Raw genomic sequence first — 23,166 nt, 5'->3', positions numbered from 1 at the left:
CTCCCGGTGCCGCCGCCTCCCGGGGACAGCGCCGCCACCCCCGGTGCCTGAGGCGTCGCCTCGGGGCCCGGACACACCTCGCCCCGCCGACGGCCGCCTCCCGGGGCGCTGCCTCACACCGAGCGCCAGGCAGGACACCGAGCCGCGGGGGGCAAAGGTCCGCGAGGAGCCCAGCCCCGGCGCGGGAGGCCCGGCGGATGCGGCCCTCCGGAGCGGACGAGGGCTGCGCATCCAAACCGGGCCGGGGGGCGCCCGGAGGCGGGGGGGGGGGGGGAGGCGGAACCCGGGACCGCGGCGGCTGCCGCGGTCCCGGGTTCCGCCTCCCCCCCCCCCCCCCCCGCCTCCGGGCGCCCCCCGGCCCGGTGCGCGCTCACCTGCCCCGCGCTGCCCTCCCCCCACCCCCGCGGCCTCCCGCCGGTTCCCCGCTCACCGCGCCGAGGCAGGAGGGGGCGTCGGGCGCGGGCGGCCCCGCGCGGCGCTGCCGGGCCCTACCCCGGGGTGCCCATGGCGGCGGCGGAGCGGCGGGGCCGTGCTGCTGCTGGTGGCGCCGGCGTCGCCGCCGCCGCCCGCTCCGCCTGGCCTCGCCCCGCCCCCCGGGCCGCGTCACGCCGCGCCCATTGGCCCCGCGCGGCGCACGGCGGCGCCCCATTGGCTGCCGCCGCGCCGTGAGCCCGCCAGTGGCGGCGGGAGCGGCGGTTGCCGTGGTTACCGATGCCGTGAGGCGGGCGCGGGAGCGAGGGGCGGGCCGGGCCGGGCCGGGCCGGGCCGGGCGCTGCCGGCGGGGGCTCGCGGAGGCCGGGGCCGCTCCGTGCGGGGCGGGCGCGCAGCCCCGCGGGCTCGTGCCGGTAAGTGCCCGCGGCCCCCGCCGCAAGATGGCCTCCGCCGTGCCCGCGGGGAGGGGGCGGCCGGCGGGAGAGGCTGCGGGTGGGCGGGGGGCGCCGCTGAGGGCTGGGAGCGGGGCGGCGGGGTCCGGCCGGGCACCGAGCGCCGGGCACCGGGGGCGGCCCCCGAGGGTTGCCGGGGCCGGAGCCCCCAGGGCCGCCGGGGCCGGGCGGGCGGAGCGCCGCGTGAGGGTGGCGGGGCCGCCTGGGGGTCTCGCACGAAGCATCGGTAACCGCGGCAGCGGCCCGGGCCGGGTTCGCGGCTGCTCCTCCGTAAAACGGCCCCGTGCCCGCTGCGGGGGGGCCGCTCGCGTTCCGTGCCGGACGGGGCCGCGGGGGGAGGCCGGGCCGGGAATGTCCCCTGGGCTCCTCTGAGGGGAGAGCTGCCGGCCCTGGGCACCCCCGGTGTGCCCGGCCCCCTGCAGCGCCGCTCGTCGTCTGTGCGGGCTCCTGCCGCAGGCACTGCCACGGTACGGCCGTGTGCCGAGCGGGAACACGGTGTGAGAACATAGGTCCTGCTGCCGGAAGGGTGTCATTATGCTAGTTACGTTAAATGGATATAAAATGTTACCAAGCCACAATAGTCGCCTCCTTCTAGGAATGGGGGGTCCCAAGGAACGATAGGCAAAATGTAATAAAACGAAGAATAACAAGGGGGAAATAAGGCAAGCGCTGAGAGGAAGGGCCAAAGGAGAGAGGTGAGCAGGAGAACGGGAAACACAAAATGAGGTCGGAAGAGATGGACCTAGAATAAAGGGGGGAGGAAGCACAGAACCTGAGAGAGCAATGACTTGCGTTAGTCGCAAGGCTGCCTGCACCAGAGGTGTGCTGGATCCGTTAAATCATCTTCCAATTGGTCTAAACTGGTTTTAGCCCATAATTTGGATGTTGCTACGTTGGCCTAGCTTCTGCACATAACCGCTTTTAGAAAACAAAGAAGCTTACTGGCCTCCCCTGGCAAACCGAGCCGTTTCTGAGCATTATTGTGAGTACAGAAGGCACAGTCCACTGGCAGGCTATGAAAGGTGGCGCGATGCCATCTCTTGGCCTTTCAGCTCCTGGGTGGCTCCAGGTGGACAGCTGCAACCATCGGCGCTGTTCGGAACAGGCCGTTCCACGCGCCCCGCGTCCCCGCAGAGCCAGCGCGCTGCGAGTCCTCCCCGAGGCTGAGAGCCTGCGGCTGGGGCAAGATGGGGGGCAGCAAGAAATAATGGTAAGAATGAGAAAGTCATCTTGAGCCAGTTTGTTTTGGCACAACAGAAGTATGGAGAATTAAAAAATAATATCTTGAGGTCTTGTCAGATTTGCAAATACATTAAATGACTACCGGTGAAGAACAGCAATCTCATTCTAACTGGTATTAGTCATACAGTCATAGCTTTTCTTATTTGTTCTGGCACTCAGAGCAGCCAGTACATTATCGAACTTGACTGCTGTGTATCACAAGTCATCAATTCCCACCCATTTATTACTGTCCCAAGCCCGGTAGGGACAGAATGTGTTGTGGAAAGGCACCCTGTTTCATCTTGCCAACACAAAGAGCTGCATAGCGTACTGATTCTTCTGATTTCTTATTCCATTAGCTAATAGTAGGCCTTGTCAAATACTTGCTTAAACTCTTATATCAATTTTGGGATCAACAACAAACAAGTACTGTTTCTCTTTATTCATCTTCTTCAGGATGTGACTTGAAAGTAAGATATCTTTTTCTTTTCATTCTTAGCATCATCTGGAAGACACTGATTCCATTATGTTTGCAAATCTTATAAAGAGTCTAATGGCATCTTTTCCTTCTGAATCTTCCTTTTTTTTTTTTTTTTTTTTTTTTTTTTTTTTTTCCTGAGCCTTAAATCTGATCTCTTAAAAGGATTGTACTTGTTTTCCAGCTTTTTAGACATGCTGCTTAGTTAACGGGTATTTGCTGGTTATTTTGCTGCTTATGTGCTCCTTCAGTCTTCCAAGTCGTGAATATGTTTTTCTGCTTCATTTAATCTATCCCAAGCTTAATCCAACTTGGAGGTTTTTTTTTTTTTATTTTGCAGATGTTCAGTCCTTGCAGAAGCACTGTTGTGACAATCTTTAATTTTAGTGATTGTTTCACTGTTTGCAAGATTGCCTAGGTTTTCTCATTTGATGTAACCACACAGGAACTGTGTCTGTGGTTAAAAAGTGGGAACTGTTGACACAGAAGGCTTGCTCCTTAGAAATGTGGGATTATAAACATAATATCGCTCACAAAAACAGTGTTGTCTTTGTATTTTTTTTTTCTGGAACCTGTTTATCTGTAATCTCTTACAGATGCTGAAATTACAAAGATTTGGAAGAAAATAACTGGAGGAGAGAGTAATGCTCATGGCAGGCTAACTGAACAAATGAGCAGCTGTTTAGCATTCACAAGGGAAATCATTTAGATGTGTGGGTTTTTCCCCCCCATCATTAAAACCTACAATTTGATTTCAAAAGTTACTGCGAGCCATTGTGTTGATGTCACAGCAACTCAGTCAATCATGATACAATTGACTTCGGGTAATTTGTAAACTGTAATTTCATTTGGTTTAAAAAGCAGTAAATGTTCCCATGCTTTTTTTGTTACCGAAATGGGGCAGCTAATAGAAGAAGTATTTCTGAAGAAGTAGTGGAGTGACATTCTGCTGTATCAGTGCGAATTTTTACAAAAATACCATTTCAGATGGTGGCATATAAAATTATTGCTCTATCAGTAAAGATTTCACCCTTCCTGTTTAAAAATAAATTTTAAAAAATGGGGAAAACTGGATGCTACCAGTTTATTTATTTGCATTTCTGACTTTTTTTTTTCCCTCTTTCATGGCTTTGCAGAATCTAGAATCAAATGTTCGTACCTGATGCTCAGCATGATCACCAAGCTGCTCAGTGCACAGCCCTGTCAGTCTGGCTGCAGCAGAAAGGGACAGTGCTGGCCTGTCACGATGCCTCTCCAGCTTTCCTTGCGCCAGCAGACAAGACTGTGCAACTATGCAGTGAGCTAGCACAAAAAATTGATCCAGTTTTCCCAGAAACGTCCCCACAACATAGATTTTTTTTTTCAATTTCCTGATCCAGCTCGCTGCTCTTGCCTTTAATGCCCACACTGCACTATCTGCACACAGCCATATGCAGAGGGACCGGGGACCTGCCCTTTGGCAGTGATGCAGGATGTTCTGCCCTGGGCATCTCCTTCAGCAAAAGTGAGCTGTGAGGAACACCAGCGTGCTGGACCACAGTATGAACACAGTTGTGGAGTTGATTCAGGTTTAGGAAACGTAACCTTTCCTTGGCAAGACAAAAGACTCCTGTATGAATATACTGACCGGCTCGCAGCCCGGCCGTGGGTGGTTCTGATGGCACTGCGGGGAGCAGCGCGCAGCAGTGGGCAGCGGGGAAGTGCCTGGTGAAGGGACGTGCTCATGTAAGCTTTGCTGCTGGAGCTGGGGGACCGGGCTTCATCACACGTGCACTGGGAAGTCAGGGCTGCTCGTGACGGAGCAGCAGCTCAGCCGCAGCCAACAGAAGATGCGGCTGGGGGGGCGAGGAGAAGCTGGGAGGTGTCTGGTAAAGGAAATGATTAGGGGCCTCAGTTCTCTGCATTTTCATGTCCCAAGCTTGTCAGTAATTTCTGTGGAAACTAGCAAGCTATTAAAAAAAAAAAAAAAAAAAAAAGGAAAACCAAAAAACCAACTCCGGAGAGCTGAGTTCCCAATGTCTGCCCAAGGACAGGTAAAGGCCTGCGAAGATACTTTGCAGTTCATGCTGACTGCAGTGATTCTCAAGCTGGTCAAGATAGAACGAGGCTGTATTTGTGGCCTGGAAAAAATGTTGAGAAATTTACCAAACTGTAATCTGCTTTGTCAATCCAGGGATGTAGAATTTCAAGCAAATGTAGAGATCCTCAAGAATAAAGGGGTAGCAAAATATACATACACAAAAAGATTTATTTTTGTTTATGGACTCTACTTTTCCCAGGGTTGTAGATAAGAACCTTTCTGAAAAACATGTTTGTTTGTTTGTTTGTTTGTGTGATATCTGACAACATTATGCATTAATATAAAGCGAGGGTGCACCAAGTGCTTCCCTGCACATAACTCTGCAAATTTGGCATAGCAGAAATGGCAGAAGCTGCACAATGCATTTCCGATCTTTCCGACAAAATATCCTGCAGTGGCTTCTAAATCACATGGATTATCTGTCCCTCTGTCTTGCTGTCTCTTAGGCTGCAGACAAATCTACTTCTCTGGCCTGAGCTATCCTAGTGTCAGGCAAAGATCTGCTAGGCTAGGTAAAGGTAAGGAGATGCCGTCTGGTGCCAGCGCTAACTTGTAAGGTCCTGTGTCTTCTCCCTCCTCCCCGCAATGGCTCTTAGCCCTGTTTGTGTCCTCACCTTCGGCTTGGCTTGTGAAGCAGACTGTTAAACATGGAGAGGGCTGCTGCTGAACTGCGTGTGAGTATGGCCATAAATGTGTGAATCATCACAGCTGAGAGAGCTGTGGTTTCTGTTAGCGTACGACAAGAAAAAGTATCTCTGCCTAAGGAAGAGTGGGACTTAATCAAACACCATATGTTCTTGCTGTACCCTTACTCGCTGTTTGAACTAAGCCAGTTGGCTTCTACCTGAAGTCATTTAAGAAATGTTTACAGAGATTGGTCTGCAGCAGAGCTGTGGGGAGGAAGACTCCAGCAGTGGGTCAGTGAACTTTTCCATATTTCTTTTTTCTTAAGTTAAAAATAGCAGTAACAAAGCTAGCATGAAAATGGAGTAGGTGGAAATTCTTAAACTTTAAATACTCCACAAAAGGCAAGAGCAAAGACAGGAGCATGTGGCAAAAGGTGAGGACAGCTTAAAATCACCTGTTTTGTTCTGTAAAACAAAGAATTGGACTCCTGTTTCCTTCCCGACAATCTGGGCTTTAGGTAATTAATGCAAGTAAAACCGTCATGACTCTGAAAATGGTGTCTTTCCAACTGTTCCTGTTGCAGCACTGGAGACAAAATCACATCGGTTGTTTATCTGATGATCAATGGGGCTGTGGATTAATCACAGTACTCCAGATACTTTGGACAGAATTTTTAAATCCAGTCTTCAGTAATTTTTTTCCTGAGTGAATTGATAATTTCTACATACTTGGTGCTACTTCAGCTGTCTCCTGCTGAACTTCTGCTATTAGTTGGTACTGATTTATTTTAATATCTGATGTCTTACTAAATGTGATGGTACTTACAGGAGACGCTGTTCTGCTACATTTGGTGTATGCTAGCTCTCGTAATTGTGTAGTATCAAGAGCATGTAATATTGATCCACATTTTACAAAACCCTTATTTTGGTGTGTTTAAGTTACACATGCAGCTATGTGCTCTTCTGGATCCAAACTAGAATGACTGTTCTCTTGCAGAGCAGTCTTTAAGAAAAAATCTATGTGCATGGGAAGAAGAATGGCACCAAGACTTTTATATGCAAATGAACAGATTTTTCTTTTCTTGCATGATTTCGAATGACCTGTATGGATAACATGACTCTGTTTTGAAATATCTTTCAAATGGTGGAAATTGAAAACTTGAATGTTTTGATACAGGTTCAATTTGAAGTGCTGTGCCTCGCCCAGCTCTGGCAGCCAACTGTTGGAGTGTGTCTTGCTAAATTACCAAGGCGATTATTTTTTATATTTTTTTTTTAATCACAAAGTTAAGTGTTCTAGTTGCATAAACGGACAAAAGGTTTGTTTTCTTCGTTTTAGCACTTAGAAGGCAGGTTAAACTTTGGACAAGGAGCATCACTTTGTTAGTGCTCTTAGGGAAAGAAATCCTAAGCAGGAAGGTTACTTTTTCTTTGAAGTTCTCTGTGCTGTTTCACATCTTTGTTCATATGACTCAAATGTTTTCTGGCTAAAGACAAAAATAAGACTATATCAGTTCCATGTGGGTGGCTGAAATGCTTGTTTCCAAAACTGATGGGTCTTAAGAGATAATGAAACTGCAATATTTTGTTTCGCTAATTTCCGTCTCTTTATAGTGCCTCAAATGCTGCTTTGACTTTATTTTTCATTAATAGAAAAAAGGTGTCAGGCAGTGCCAAGACACTGTGTGGTAGTGCTGGGAACGATGATGACAGTTTTCTATTGCAGTGTCTCTACTTCTGTTGTGCTAAATGAGTAATGCGGATTTACATGTTGCATGTGAAGAATGGCAGAGCTGTGGAGTGGTGAGCTGTTCGCATTGCAAACACCCTGCTTTGCAACGCGGGTACTGAATGAGCAGACATGCCTTGTGAGTCGGGTCAGTTCTACTCTACCTGTACTGTGCTGTTGTGCCCCGAATAATGGAGAGCAGCGCAGGCAACTATTAGGGACAGATAAACTCGCATCTTCCAATAAATCTTTAAATGCATCAAAGCATAGGGTTTAATTTTTAACGCTTTTAAATAATCCACTTTCAATTAAGCTTTGAAATGGACAGGTGTGCTGTCTGCAGCTGGCTGACTTGGTGCACTTGGTCTGTACGTGTTAAACAACAAAACAACACTGCAAAATGCCACCTGGCGTGCTTGATTGCAAGCTGCCCGGCAGGCATACATGACTTCATTTCCTACCCTTCCTATGTCCCTTGTCAACTTTTAAAAATTTGACTTCCTCTTACAGGATTGTTGTTGTCTCCTTCCCTCCCCCCTGGTCCCATGAAGTGTTCCTTAAGTTTATTTTATCTTGGATTTATTACTTAAAATAGTCCAAGAAATAAAAGGGAAATAGTGTGGATATTCAAAAAGCTGGCCAGCTAAGTTTTTTTTTTTTTTTTTTTTTTTTTTTTTTTTTTTTTTTGTCTTACAGTGTCACAGAGCATTCCAACAGGCTGCTTGCTTTAAATGTTGGTCAAATTGATCTTTCTGTTCTGCACTGTTTTACTTAATGAGGAGGCAATGAGATTGTATCGTAGGCAAGTATTAGAACTGCAGGTTCCCAGAAGAGACGCGCTCCTCTCTGTCAGTTTCATACAGATCCACAATTCTTTCCTTAGGGAATGAGGATTTGAATGATAGTCAAACTCTGGGACTTCTCTAGCGGCTGTTTTGACGCTGAATGATAAGAGCATTATCCTGTGTGCTTTTTTCCTGGGGAAGTGATCAACTGCTGCAAAATCGTTAAGATTAAAACGTTGTGAATGGGTGCCGTTTTCAGGTAGGTAGCTCAACTAGCAGAAGAGAATGGGTCTGATTTAAGGATAAAGATGGTTATTTTTGGTTTTTACTCCATCCTGTACAATAAGAGTGATTCTCTGCCTCTTTTCCCTAACACTAATTGGGATCAGAGAGTTCAAATGCCTGCATGCTACCATTCCTCACCTTTGAATGGAAACATGCAGAAGCCAAGCAATGTGGGGGTGTTTTTTCTGGATTTTAAGAGATCACCAGGCATTTGAGAGAGAGAGCACTGAAATCAAGGGACTTGTGTTTGTTTTTTTCCTGAATTTGTAAGGAAACATCTGTCCTAGCCCATAACTGCAGTTCCCATCGACTCCCGAAGTTTTAAATGAAGTCAGCGTTTTGCTTCTGGGTCTTATTTTTAACTGTGTATGCTGACTGGGAATGGACTTGAAATACTAACACCTGTTGTTGCGAAGTGAAGCAGCCTTCATTCACACAAAATGTGTACCTATTAAAATGTTACTGATTACGCCGTTAAATTGTGTTTTGTGTCAAGTTGATACAGCTTCCTCTTATTGGCTGTTACGGTTAATAACATGACTGATTTAAAACCTGCTTAAAATGTTTTGTTCTAAGTAGCATGTGCAGATCAGGAAATGCCAGCCCCACGATAATTTTGCTTTTCTGTTGATTAGCAGTACATTAGCTGATAAGAAAAATTGACATTCACGGTCTGAACCTGCAAAGACTTCTGTGTGTAAATGGCATGTTGAATTGAGGTGGTGAAATCTCAGTTTCTTTAAAGTTAGTGGTTAAATTCTCTGGGAGTATTCACGCTTGTGGAGTTGGGACCTTAGCTGCGTATGAATCATCACGAATAGCAGCATGTGCAGGCTTTGCTTGCTCCAGAAGTGCTGACTAACATTTGTGGAGTTTAATTTCTATTTAAATGAAAGAGAGCAGGATCTTGTCTTAATGCTTGCTATTCCCGTATTTAAAAATATGCTTAAGTCATGTACTTTAGGTACAAGCGAGTATTTGCATTACGATAAGAATGTGCTTAAGTGCTCAGTTGAATTGGAGGCATAATCCCTCTCTTAGAGGACATATTCATATTCTCTTAGAGAGTTCTGAATTGTAGTGAAATACTAAATTATCAACCAGAACAGAAACGGAGCATTGGTAAACCCTGTGCTTCATACTGTTACTAAAAGGTTTAGTCATGGCTGGTTGTAGACATGGCTGATTTAGCAGGCTTGGGGAACAGTTTTCTGTGTACCGATGGCTTCTTTTCAATGTCTCTTTCATCTTTTGTACTTTTTGTTTCTAAGATGCATCAAGGCTTCCAGCCTAGAGGCTGTATTGAAGTTAGAACAAAGCCTGGAAGCAGGGCATCTGAATTCAAGCTTAGATGAACTTTTATAGCATTGAAGAGGTTTTTAGATGTATATGCATTAAAACAGAAATAAATGTAACTTGCACTGCTTTTATCATTTTCCTTGGTATATTTTCTAGTTACTGAAGATTAAATACAGGTTTAAACAGATCCTACCCTTTTGGAAATAATTTTAATATATTCATTTGCAGTGTTTTAGTGGTCATAACATTGAATTTGTGATATCAGAAAGTAATTCCTGCTGAAAGTCTGAGATCAAATACAACGGTATGACATCATTACAGAAGAGAGGAATGGATAGGTTGCAAGCGAATGAGCTCTTATTTAATCAAACAGTAAAATTACAGAAAAATCATCAGCATTATGATTTTTTTGGTTGGTTGTTGTGTTGTTTGCTTTTTTTTTTTTTTTTTTTTTGCATAACTTCTGTTCCCTCAGACATACTGTCCTTGTTTCTAACCAAAGGAATGGAAGCCAATGCGAGTATGTGAAGTTTTGTTAAACAGAAACATCTCAGTAGAGAGATGTTGGCAATCGGTCTAAGGGATAAATAAAAGCAGAGGGGTAGCTGTGCTGCTGCTAGGGTTACTGGTGTCCATGGTTAGTTTTCAAAAAGGACGTAGTTCCTTTTGTTAGGAGAAGCTTGTCATCCGTGAGACGCTTTGAGAACATAATCTGAGCTGGCTGGTGCTCGTGGCTCCTGACCAGCCCTTTCACTCGCACCTCGACAGGGCACCAGCTCCACATCCACTTAGGGCACCTCTCTGCTGTGCAGGTGGCAGAGCACTGGCACGGCTGCCCAGGGGGACGTGTAATCTCCCTTCTTGGAGATCCCCACAAGCCTCCTGGGTGTGCTCCCAAGCGCCCTGCTCTGGGTGCCCCTGCTTGTGCCAGGCTGGGCTGGGTGTGCCCAGGGGTCCCTGCCAACCTCAGCCGTCGGGGATCCAGGCAGTGCTCTGCTTTCAGCCCATCCTTGCGTGATCTCGAAAACAAATCTGCACTTGAACTTCATTGCCTCTAAGGTACTTGGAGACAAGCTTGCCCTTGACTGTAGGCTGTGGAGCACGCTGCAGATGACAGCCCAAGGAGAGGAAGGCGTTGGCTTGTGCCAACTGCTGGCTTGGGGTCGAGCTCGCACCCCTCTGGGGCAGGAGCGTGGCACCCTGGGCTGGCCAGCGCCGCGGGCGGCAGTGATGTGGTTGCTAAATAGAGCCGCACAGCCACCCGGGCACCTTCCCAGCAGGACACTGTTAGGTGACACGTGCTTTCTGTGAAAGCATTCGCCATTTGTAGGTACCCCTCAGGATGGGTTTGCTAGTGCAGCGTGCTCTGCATGTTTGGTCAAAGCCTATGGGCGCTGCGAGCAAAGTCAGTGCCTCCTAGAGCTGCTGCCTCGGGGCACTGCTGCAGTTCTGCTTCTGTTTCATCACTGACCGAGGGCGGAGCTGAGAAAGGCAACCCAGATGGACTGTTTATTTATTTATTTATTTGAAATTGGAGTTACTGGATGAAGTGTTTTCCATTAAATACTCACAATATATCTCATTTCAGTTTAGGGTGTTTGGTGTGAGCAGTAGGCAGCGCTCCAAAATATTCAGAGAAAACATTAAGGAGTAATGTGTATGGATATGTGGGAGTCCTTATGGCTCAGCGCTTAGGAGACTCTAGAAAAGGCATTAGAAACCTAAGTTTCCTTCCTCCTTTCTGCCTCTTTATCCCTCACCACTGCGATGCAATGTTAAAAGCAAGGGAAGCTTCTTTTCTTGTTTGTGAATGGTACCCAAATTTCCTTGTAGCTCTATTCTGAACAAGAGCTAATTTTAAATGGCAAGGTGTCAACCTTTTTGAATCTTTTCTTAATTTTTCTGGTCACAGATAGTTAAAAGATTAACCAAGTTCCTGGATAGTGTTCTTGATCCAAGCTGCGTTTGATGGATGTTAATAAACCGTTTGCTGAAAAAGCCCACAGAAACAAACCTATTCCCAAAATGAAAATGCTCCCTGACTATTAAAGCAAGAAAGCTTGCTGCCAAGTGGAGTTACTCATGTTCAAAGGAGTACAAATTATTGAGTTAAATACTTTAGAAAAGAAGCGTGTGAATTAGTTATTCTGTCGTAATCTGTGAAGGGGAAAATATTTTTAAGGCACTGAATTCGTACTGAAATCGTGACTTTTTAAGTTCTTTAGATTGCCTCTTTTTCATATACCTGTTTTTCAGACAAAATATAAGGAATACTTTACTCATTAGCTCTAACTCATTATCTCTGTTAAGCAGCTGCTAACCTAAAATTAATCACTTTCACCATGAAATGTAAAGTATAGGTAATCTGTAATGTTTACTCAGTGCAAAAGTTGAACTGAAACTTATAGGAGGCTTGCAGGGTAGATGTGGAGCAAGCACCCTGAGAATTAACCCACAGATATGTAATACATTTGTTATCTTTAAAACTGCAAATAATTCAGTGTTGGTAAAGCTGTTATGATGAAAATATACCAAGCCTTACTCTGAAATTATTTGTGTTCCCTTTTAAACACAGACTCCAACTAGACAAAATACTAACATCTCAGAATTTCATGAAGACATTCTCATAGAGGAAGCTACTCTTTTAATGTTAAAAAATAAATTTAAAAAAAATCTGATTGTCACCTAAAGAGCAAAGGAAGAAGTGTGCTTAACAGCACTTCTGGATGTACTAAAACACAAAATCCAGTAGCATTGTTAAAAAGCAAAATGTCCCCTTGAATACGTGCATTGCTTTTGTGAACTAGAGTGGAAATGCAGGGGAAGTAGAAAACGTTTCTGCTATGTGTGATTGTCCATGGCTTATGCTTGTAAGAATGAAAAATGGAAGTAGATTTTGTTCTCTGAAATTGCTGAATCACAGTTCTTTTCACTCGGCTGTGGCGATGGAGATCAGCAGGGATTTCCTCGGACTACTGATGCGACACGACACGACACCGCATGCTGCAAGAATGCTGCCTGACAGCAGCTTGCCTGTATCGATAGAAAGTAGCTCCCCTGTAATACTGATGATTGCAGACAGTAAAACTGCTGACGGAGGCTTAAATGTTCTTTATAAGGACTAACCTAGTGAAAAGAGCCAAGTCAGGGAATCCCTTGGGGTCGGTTGTTTATTTGGTACCGCTGTACTTGTATGTAGCACTGAGTTCCCTCTCTGACTTAAGCATTGAGAAATTGGGTGCCAAGGACTGCAAGAGCTAGCAGGCAAAGAAAAGCTGTCTTGCTTTGTTACAGATCTTTCATTTTGATGTTGTAAGGAACTTTGATGTCTCAGTCTGTAGTTAAAACTATCCCATGCTGTGTTTCCCTTTGTAGATACATTTTGCTGCTTTCAATTTGAGGGATTCTGGCAACTTGGTCAAAGCTGCTGCTGTGACTGGGCTGTTACAAATCTAAAAAGTCAGAATGTTCCACAAAGCACATGCAGACAGTCTGTTTCAGGTCTAATGCAGATTTATTTCTGTTTGCAGAATCTCTGAATATGGTATCCTTGCTGATATCTCTGCTTAAGGAAGTCAACACTACGGTGTAAATATTAGCCATAGCATGCCAAATCTCTGGAGAGGACTTGCTGTCTTTTAAACATTGCTGTTGTTTTGAACAGCTTGCCATTGTTTTAAAATCATGCTGCTGATCTCTGGAGGTCAAATGGCTCTGCCCAACAATGGTCTCACTCTTACAGAATCCTTGTGTTGGTACTCACCCTTGTTTTCTTGGTTTTATGCAAACACAGTGTCTATCTGATGGTATTAGAGGAGGCATGGGGCAGTTATTCCTCGCTGTTATGCCAGTATCAATATATGTAGGATTAGAGTAATATCAAGGCAGTGTTGAATATTAGTATCCTCATGAATGAGGCTAGGAATTGTGATGACTTATGATCTTGCTGAGAGAGAAGCGTATGAAAGTCTGTTTTAGACTGGTCAATCAAAGCAGGAGTACCAGGTTTAAAATAAAGAATTTCGGTATATCGTGATGCTTTGCCTTTTTTCTAAAGTCAGGTATGTGGTTAATTTCTTCTTCAAAGGAACAATAAAATTAAGCAAAGAAAAAATGTTCTTGTTTTGTGATTGATACTGAAAGCCTTAAAAAGATGAGTAAAAAACATTTCAAGTTTTCTTATACCTCTTGTAACTATTGAGCTCTTATTATTGTTTTAAGTTTTCCTGTTCAGCTTTAGCTGCCATAAATTCAGTGGAAGAGTGTGTGTCGCATAACTGCTGGAGTTTACAGAAAATGCTGAGTATTACAGAATTTCACAATAAGTTATGCCAGTTTACAGGGTTTCACTTTTTTTTTTTTTTTTTTTTTTTTTTAATTAGGGCCCCCTGTTCCCTCTTAACAATTACAGAACTTCATGATGCTGATGTCTACTTGCTCCTCCTCCCAGAAAGAAAATATTGGAGGCTGGAAATCTAAGGAATTATGTTTAATTCAGTACTTCCAGTGTCATAATACACAGATTTCTAAACAACCTCAACGAAATGCTTTTTTTTAATTGATCTGCCTATAGCTTAAAGATTTATGTGTTAGTGGTTGAGCATTTCTTGTTCCAGTTGTATTTCTTCCAAGAAATAAAGATGAGCCTGTGCATAGTTGGTCTTTCTAAGGAGCAGCAGAACAATATGTTTGTTTGGAGGGTAAGGAAGCACCATGTAAACTGTCTTTGTGCATCTCAAAACCAGAAGGTGCAAGTCCCGTATGTTACTGGGTTCTTCATATCTTTACCTGGAGGATTTACTGATAGCACAAATGTGATTTTTAAAAAATCAATTCCAACGTATGTACATATGCAGAAGTATATATGCAGGTAGAGAATTATATGTAGGTAAGTTGGTGTAGAGATAAAATATTATCATGACAAATAGGCTAACAGGGTTGCTTCTGCTATGGAGAACTACGTTGTTTGTCTGGATGAATTTGGCAGTGTTACATTGTTACAAGTTAAAACCAAATAATTGCTTTAAGGAGGGAAAATCAGATCAACAAAACACGTGTGTCAACTCATTTTATTTGCTTTCTTTTTTCATCGAGGAGTGTGTATTCTTTGGGGTAGGACTGTAGATTTACTTGCAGTTGGCTACTGGATTGTAAAGGACACATTAATCTTTCAGAAGGGAAGCAAACTCCCAAATGTATTTTCATATTTGCTTACTTTTAACTGTCTTTAATTCCAGCCTCTGTGGTCAGATGACTCTAGCTTCTGACCAGCTGATACCATCACTTTCTTTCAGAACAAATTTAAAGAGGTTCCATTGTTGTTGATGAATGGTCACACCATGGTGAAGACAGGTGGCATTTAGACTGAGAATTTTGGCTTAGTGCAAGGGATAGTGTTCAATAACATCGAAGAATTTGAATCAAGAAGCATTGAGAAATGTCACACTTCATCAGTGAGTTCATTATTTTCTTGGTGTGGTCATTGAATATTCAGTTTACAGAACCCGGTGGTCATGATTTCTCTTTGCTTTTTAACTTGCGTTGTTAACTAAACATGTACAGATCAAATATCAAATGCTGGCTTTGAGCCACTGGAATGACAGTGTTTCAGCTACGCTTCACCATTTGCTTGCAGTAATAACGGAACTTCATTCAATGAAACTTGTCCATCTAGGTCAGATTTCGACACTTTATCTGTTTTTGATGATCCTGCAATGCAGAATGCTGTCGGGAGGAACTACAGCCCATGGGAACATGCGGAACTATCTTTGGTTGCAGTCTTACAGTTCGGCTTGACTGAAACCAATTGCTTTTTGTCAGTCGTTCTCTTTCAGTTGCTTCTGCTGCTCTTCTTCCCCTTTTTCTTGATGCACTGGGCCATGCTTGGGATTTGTATGGATAAGCAGGTTCAACTCATTAGAACAGCAGAAAAAGAACTCCACAAAACACAAATGAACAGAGTTTGCAGGTCAGCTATTTATCATGCTGCTACCTGCTGTGGGACTGGACAAATGCCTAAGCTGTGCCTAAGCAGGTGGAGTCCTGTGTCTAGGAAACGTGGGAAAGCTCGGGCTGGGAATGAGACAGGGTCTGCGGGGCCACCGGTCAAACGTGAGTCCCCCTCTGGCATTCCTCAGCTGTTGGCACAGTTCTGCTGAAACACCTTGTGGGCCACCTACTGCATGCATGTATGCTTTGTATGTGAGACCTGTGACGGTGCCCACATGTGTCTAAGTGGAAGAATATTTTTCAGACATTAATGTTGTTTTGTTTTTTAACTTCATTGTAGATCTTGCTCCATCTCAAATGTCAGGTTTATCCCAAGATGCTGTGGATACACGTTTCCTGCTGCCTGTCATGGCTGCTCATGAGGAATTAAGCCCCTGTTGAAACAGCTGGCTTGGGTTGCCAGGTACTAATGGAGAGGCTTTTAAAGGGAGTATACAGGGATCCACATATAAACCGATGTGTGTAACTATAAGAAAAGAGATCTCTTCAGCCTTAACTTCTAAAAATCAAAGATCAGCTAAAAAAACTTATATTTGGGTGAATATGGTAGTTACGTTTAGAATAGTACAAGGGAAATTGACCTCCTATTTGACAGCATTGCAGATTCATCAGAGAAATAATACTTTGTTTTCCTTTTATCAGCTTCTAAAGAATGTAAGAGATTTTTTTTTAGTACAAAAAAATGAAATCTTCCTTAAAATGAAAGATGAACTTACAGAATTTCTGTCTAATCACTTTTTCAGCAAGGTATTTTCTCTCCTCAGCAAAACTATGCATACTCATTGTATATGTATGTTTAGATTGCATTCACAGTATTGATATTCTCAAAATTATTCTCAAAATATCTGTTTGCTTCTCAGCAGATATCAACAAAATAAGAAATGTGTGAACCAGACCATGGAACGTTGTTTACACCTCAAAGGATTAGTGATATAGGTATGTATGCTACCATGTTCAAATGTAAGTATTTTGGATTGCTAGAATAAAACTATTTCTGAAATATTCTGTGCAAATAATTGTTGCACATGGAAGCTACAGTAGTATTTTGATGTTTAACATGAAAAATCTTTCCATAATTAAACATTAACTTTAGGGTCATTTTCTCAAGCTTTCTGCAGGTATGTGGCAAATGAGAATCCTTAGGAGAGACTTGAAGGAGGATCATGAGATAGCTTTGCAGGACTTACCTTAGCATTTTATATGGGATCCTTCTGCAAAACCATTTATTAGACATACTGCTTCCAGCTACTACATGCTTACTAGTGAATAGAAAAAACCACAAACCTAATATCTAATGGCAAGTTTCACCGTTAAAGGTACCTAAAAAGAGATGGAAAGAAAAGCCTTGTTCTTTATCCCCATAAGCATCCTAGCTCACATGAGAAATTACTGGGAATCTGTATGCTTACAGTACTTGGGCAAATGTTCAAGTATTTTTGTAGACCAATATAATTGTATCTTAGGCTTTAGCCAATTTTTGTTACATAATATTGTGAAAAGATATTTTGTAATCATATCTACCTAAGCTTATTTTTTATTAATATGGACTTATGTGTATGTGTACACCCAAAAACATATACATACAAGATATATAGCATTTATTTATATCTTTAAAATAAAAGACACAGCAAACACATTACCTGTAATATAAATGTAAAGTTTGCATCTGGTATGCTAGGAGCCTAATTTTTGAATTAATCTTGCATGAAGAGACCTTGATGACTTCTACCAACTTATGTTTGTTTCAAATCCTTATTCAGCAACTCCAATCTTTGTTATAGAAACAGTTAATGTTTTTATTATACTGTTTCTAAATTCTATGCATAATGCTTTCATTTTATGGCTCATACTTAAAGTATTTCTTGAATTTGACATGACTGTAAATGTTTGTGATAACTAGAAAATCTGGTGACTTCTATGAAAAATGGTCTATGCATCCAGAAGTGTAAACCCGTTGACTACAAACATCTATATGAACTTGCTGCAATAGAAAAAATAGCATCAGCAAAAATTCAATTAAAGGTATGTGGTTTTTATTTCTCATATCAATTATTTTTTTAAAGTACAATGATGGCATTTTTTCACTGCCCTCAAAGAATCTGACAATGAACAGGAATAACAAATTGTTTTAACAGTATTCACGATGGGCAAAAGATGCAAGTTTGTAACACTGTTACTATGACATGGAAACTTCGATGTTGAATTATGGAATTTCTTTGAATCAGGGATGCAAAATACATGGAATCTGCTTCCCAAAAAGACAGGAGATGTTTATATTTGAGTGCTTAGAGGAAATTCATCCAGAGTCGTTAGATAACAAACTCAAAATAGTGGGGATAATGAAGAAGTTATGGCAATGAAGGAGGATTGCTCTGGAAAGAAATTAAACCAAAAATATAGACATGAAGTGAAGATTTCCAGAAGTCAAGCCGAGGTAGAGCTTGAGAAAAAAATAAAGTGTTTTATAGCCACATAATGTGAATTCAGAACTGGACAGAAAGGTGTAAATAGCTGCAGTATGTCCCAAATAGTAAATAAGAGGTAGTCTATTTAATACTAATGAAGTTCAATGAAAGCTTTACCTCCACTTTTGTTAGGAATGATGTTTTATGATGTGTTGACAAAGCAGGGTGACAAGCAGAACTGAAGACAAAATTATGTGCTGTCAAACTGGAGAGAAGACTAAATACCAAATCCAGTATCCAGACTAAGCACTCATCCAGTGATGTAATTTCACATGCTAATTTTTTTTTTGAAAGTTCGATCTCAGAGACATTTAATAAATCCATGCAACAGTGGGTGATACTGTACAAGTTGAAAATAGCAAGGTGGTTTGGTATATAAGAATGGGGATACAGGGAAGGAAGCATTTTTGACAGTGATAGACCCAAAGTCTTCAGTTATGTACAAGTTAATTAGAAGAAAATGTGATGAAAAGAATTTGTAAAACTGAGTAAGTAAATTAAAAATACGGCCAGTCTTTACATAGGGGGGAGGACAGGATGAGCACTGGTAGTTCTCCAGACAGCCTCATTACAATCTTTACATTAGGCATACACCAAACAGGTTATGACGGAGTTCCAGCTTTGTAGAAGAAGGACCAAATATTAGAGAATATGTGAAGACTAAATTAGAAAGGTTAAGATATAGCTAACTCTTGAATACTGCATGTGACCTTCATCATTATAGTACCTAAAAAAAAAAAAAAAAAAAAAAAACAAAAAACAAAACAAAACAACAACAACAAAAAAACCTTGAATAATACGGGAAGTAATACCCTCATAAGGAAACCTAAAGGAATTAGTGTATCTTCAAGTATTTTGAGTGAAAGCATTGATCAATCTTGCTTACATTAATGTACGTCTATGTAACAGGTAGATGAAATTTGACAACTTGATACCAGAACTGTCAGCAGATAAACCACTCACACGTGAATCAGTTGCAATTTCTTGAGCTTTAAACTACCTTTAGGGAAGTGAATGCAAGAAGGCAGACTGCTGTTCTGTATGTGCATATTTCTTGTTTGTTGTATTCCCTGTTAAAAAAAATAAAAAATAAAAAAAAATTATAGTGAGTACATTCGTATAGGGAGAATATATTCATATATTCTTACTACTTCTTCTTCAAAATTTTCCCCATTCTTATTTTAACACCATACTAAAATCAGTAACGTATGCCATAGCTTTGAAAAGAGGCTTTATAAAAGTGACATTCTATTCTTCCAAAGTTTATAGATTTTATACTGACACAATGATATTGTGACAAAGTACGTTTTCAAGCAAGATTTTTACTTTAATCAGATAGGATGTTAGTGTGCTGATCAAGGTGCCTCTTCTTTGGGTCACATTTCAAAGCAGAATTATTGTATGAGACCCGCTCACTCTGTCATGTGTGCTCCCAGTTGCCTGGGAATGCTTTTATCGGGGTGGTAGTTTAGCTGGGCCCTTGATGCAGCCAGCGAGGTTGGCTTTGGGCTGGTTTATTAGCGTAGGTTCAGTGCACAAACACAGCTCATTTGCCTCAGAAGCGCATGTTTGACAAACAGGTTAGCTTTCATGTGCCATGACAACGAAACTGTGGGGTCCCGCTGGGCCTGGGTGCGGTGTGGAGCCCTTCAGGTGTCTTTGTGGTACCCGTCTGGAGCGGGGCTGAGCTCAGCAGCTGCGGCCTGCGGCTGGCCCCCGCTGCGTGGCTGCGCTTCCAGGAGCTTGCCCGGCTGCTGCAGTCAGGCCAGGCGTTGAGCTGAGGTCTCGTGGCTGTGGGGTGGTCGTACAGCGTCTTTGGCAAATGTCAGACCTCCATGCGTAGAACTGGTCCGAAACAGAAGCTAGAAGGTCCTGTTAACTTGAGGGAGCTGTTTAGAGATTTGTGCTTGAGTGTCTTTCTATCTCGCTTGCCATTGTGTCCTCTATGAATATGTATTACCTGGCTTGTCAGTGTCACTTATGTAAAAGATTGGAGAGTGGATGGATTCTTTTTTATTTTTTTTAATTTTATACCATTCTGAGGGAGGGCTTCTGATTGCTTCCATTACCTACAATTCAACAGGGGAAACATGGGACATTTTCGTGAACAAGCTCACTAAACAGCAAACCCAAAGGTATGGGAAGACGGTAGCTCATCTAAGCGTTCCTCCAGCTGTTCACTAAATGGTTTGTCCCTTTGAAACTAATTTTTCATCATTTGTCTTTTGGTATTTCACCTTTTTTCAAGTGTTTTCCAAATGAGTAGATAATAAAATATGTATGCTGAAAGCTCCACAGAGAATAAAATGTGTTCCCACCTATTTCTTCTTGTTGTTGCTGCTGATTCAGGTAATCCAGTTTTTGAAGTTCTGAGTTACTTCTCCATGGATGTGGAACCAAATAAGCAAACGACAAATCCATTGTTGGCTGCTTAAGGAAGAAAAGTACTCGTGGATGAGAACTGTACGGGAATGCCCCACAGCTTCCTCTTTGAGGTGCCTGCTGCTGTCACCTACGCAGCAGGCAGAGGGAGTGGAGATGTGGCCTTTCAGGGGTTTTGCAGTCCTTGTGCATGCGAAGGCAGAGGGGGCAGCGTGTGGCTTTGTCCAGCTTTCACTATGCAGGAACATTGACGAAGCATTTTTAAGAGTGAATTACTTCCACCTGAGACAAATGAAAAATGAGCAGTTATATCCCATAATGGTGTTTCTTTCCTGGGCTAGATGTGGAGTGAGACCTTTATTCCTTACTCCTTATTATGAACTGGGACAAGCATTTCCAATTTTTTTTTCCTTGCTCACTGCTGTTCTGCAGTAGAAAGATACAGCATAAAGGAAGGTCTGGGGAGGAGGAATTAAAAAATAATAATAAAAATAAAAATAGGGGGTGATTTATGGGTGGCTCTGGAAACAGAGGGGGGTTTTGCAACTAGAAGTAGTTGACTGGGGAGGGATGGGGTCAGGTGGTGAAGAGGAAGGCTGTGGCTGGGCAGCAAGAAAAGTAGCAGGAGAGGAGCAAATGTTTGCTGGGCTGAAATCCTGCTTTGTCCTGATTAGTCACTGAGAGGCAGGAAACAGTCATGATGGCAGGAGGATAAAATAAAACTGACCTAGCTCAGGGGTTTCTGGCAGCCACAGACTTCTTTCCCTTCTTCCTTCGTTGCTGATTGGCCCGAATCATCTGGCTGCTATTCCATCAGCCTGTATGGCTTTCCCTCTAGTTTAAGAAGTAACTCCGTCTATCTCTGTCTTCCTATTATTAACTGAAGTTGGAAGCAATATCCTTGTGGAGCCCTCAATTTCAGAGTATCTTTAAATGGATAGATTTTGGAAAAGCACCCTGTTTTCAGTAATCAATTTTTGAAATTCTTTTTCTTGAAAGAAACATTTTTACTCTTTCATCTTCCCACCTGTAAGAGTTTATTTTTATTTCTCTTGCTAATCTCCCCTCTATCACCTGGACAACAGGGATGGGAAAGAAAAGGAGAAAAAGGAAGAAAAAAATACAGTCCATTTTCTTCTAGTTTTCATTTTAATTGTGATTTGGAGTGGAATAATTTTTTTCATGGAAATTGATTACACTGCAACCCATTGTTCTTCAGAAAACACAGTTGTGCAAAGAGCCTTTAGGTTCACCATTATGTCGTTAAATTTTGATATGAAGGCATGTGATAAAGCTATTGAAAATACTTAAAAATACTTATAAGCATTTATTTTCCTGCAGATTAAAAAAACAGAACAAATTTCAAAGAATAACAAAGAGCAAATGCTGCTGAAACAGCATCGCCAAGTGTGGTGGCAAGAGCATAAAAGACTGAGTGAGAACAGGTAAGACCTGAGGAATCTTAGTTAGTTATTATTAAAGAAATACATCAGCAGACAGAGATTCTGGTGTGGCATACTTGATTAAAGGGACATTAGGAGGATAAACATTAAAATATCTTAACCGAAGATAAATCTTTCTGCAGGGCAGGAGAGTTTGTGGCTTGCATTGAAACAGGTCTGTAGGTGCAAAGAGAACAGATGAAAGGAGGGCAGAACAGGGTGGATGTTCCGCATGTACTCAGTGGCACATACCGTGATCTCCAGCTGTTTAGCTGACCTGTCAGAATCTGAAGAGCCTGTATTTGTAGGAGTATCAGAAGTTTTCCGATGTTTTTTAATCATTTTAAGTGTCAGTGCGTCTCTAGGTATGTTGAATCATTCACAGTTATAACAGGGAATGTTAATATTGCTCATGAGAACAGAATTATCCTCTCATTGCTAAAGATGAACGAAGCATTCAAGAGACATTTGAATAACGTCATTGATAATATACATGTACTTTTACTTTTGGTTGGCCCTGAAGTGGTCAGGCAGTTGGACTTGATCCTTTTAGGTCTCTTCTGACTGAACTATTCTATTCTATTGTATTCATGCTGCAGAAGCTGTTTTCTCTTCTTTTGAATGATGTATGCATGTACCTTATCTTAGAATTTTCAGGAACGAACACTTTTGGTGGCCTGCTGCAGGTGTTTTTATGTTCTGTTTGTTTGTTTGTTTGTTTTCTTTTTCTTTTTTCCAGAAATACTTGTAACTTGCTGACCAAACTACAGACAGCTTTGTTGTCCTAGGTCTACTAGCTTACATTTTGCATGTACAGCAGATCAAAAACAGCATGTTTTGCTCAAAAGAGGGTGGCTTCCATACTATTTTTCTGTAAAACGCCTGACCTTAATAGATTTCCAGGCAGAGAATCTCTCTTTTTACTTAATTATCAGAGTATTTGAAGCTTATCATTCTTATCAATTTAATAAAAAAGAAATCAAATCTTCTGTATTAAAGCAAACAAACAAAAAAACTCATTCATGTCTTGCAGGGAAAAAGCAGAAGCAGAAGTAAAGATTGTTCTTGATGAAGGAAGTCATAAGTATGACTTTTTTTTGGATATACGGGACTTGGGTAAGACTTTCCAGTTCATGTCTTGGTTCTTTATTATAGTCAAAATTATCTTGATTACTTGTTTGTGTTTTTAAATTCCTGTCATGACAGCTTTAGATTTAGGAAGTATAGTGCTACCTAATGCTCTGTGTGTTTGAGAAAGCTTTATGTTTCATTTGGATATAGAGCAAAAATTATCAAAGGAATGGGATGCATACCAAACAAATACTGTAGCTCCTATCTGGCAACTAAGAGAGAATTTGAAATTGTGGATGTCTGAAATGCAGCATTACCTCTCAGAAGACATTTGTCTGAAATATAAGTTCAATCCAGTTGACATGTTACAGCAGGTTGGTATTTTAACGTTACAGTTTCTAATCATTGTC

At 42.3% G+C, this 23,166-nt stretch overlaps 2 protein-coding genes across 7 annotated transcripts in view; one reads left to right on the top strand and one right to left on the bottom strand.

Moving 5' to 3' along the window:
- PKP4 (plakophilin 4) overlaps window positions 1-566 on the bottom strand; it is an 88,639-nt gene extending 88,073 nt beyond the window's left edge. For all 3 annotated transcript variants that reach the window (XM_084524072.1, XM_084524074.1, XM_084524073.1), the window contains exon 1: window positions 431-566. The gene's annotated coding sequence lies outside the window, so the exon portion shown is untranslated. The remainder of the gene's footprint in view (window positions 1-430) is intronic.
- A 219-nt stretch (window positions 567-785) lies between these two features.
- Window positions 786-23,166, top strand: part of CCDC148 (coiled-coil domain containing 148) — a 63,760-nt gene continuing 41,379 nt past the window's right edge. The window contains exons 1-6 of one of the 4 annotated variants that reach the window (XM_084524858.1): window positions 786-845; window positions 16,257-16,332; window positions 17,297-17,418; window positions 21,585-21,688; window positions 22,719-22,801; window positions 22,967-23,130. In XM_084524858.1, the coding sequence (XP_084380984.1) occupies window positions 16,278-16,332; window positions 17,297-17,418; window positions 21,585-21,688; window positions 22,719-22,801; window positions 22,967-23,130 (528 nt within the window). In that variant the 5' untranslated portion in view covers window positions 786-845; window positions 16,257-16,277. Of the gene's footprint in view, window positions 846-16,256; window positions 16,333-17,296; window positions 17,419-19,936; window positions 20,049-21,584; window positions 21,689-22,718; window positions 22,802-22,966; window positions 23,131-23,166 lie in introns of those variants that run through there. The other 3 variants (XM_084524857.1, XM_084524859.1, XM_084524860.1) reach the window with 3 other exon arrangements.

Source organism: Aythya ferina (assembly GCF_964211825.1).
Source record: "Aythya ferina genome assembly, chromosome: 6".
NCBI classification, from domain to species: domain Eukaryota; kingdom Metazoa; phylum Chordata; class Aves; order Anseriformes; family Anatidae; genus Aythya; species Aythya ferina.
The sequence above is the reverse complement of the archived record's forward strand: the minus strand, read 5'-3'. Positions and strand labels throughout refer to the sequence as shown.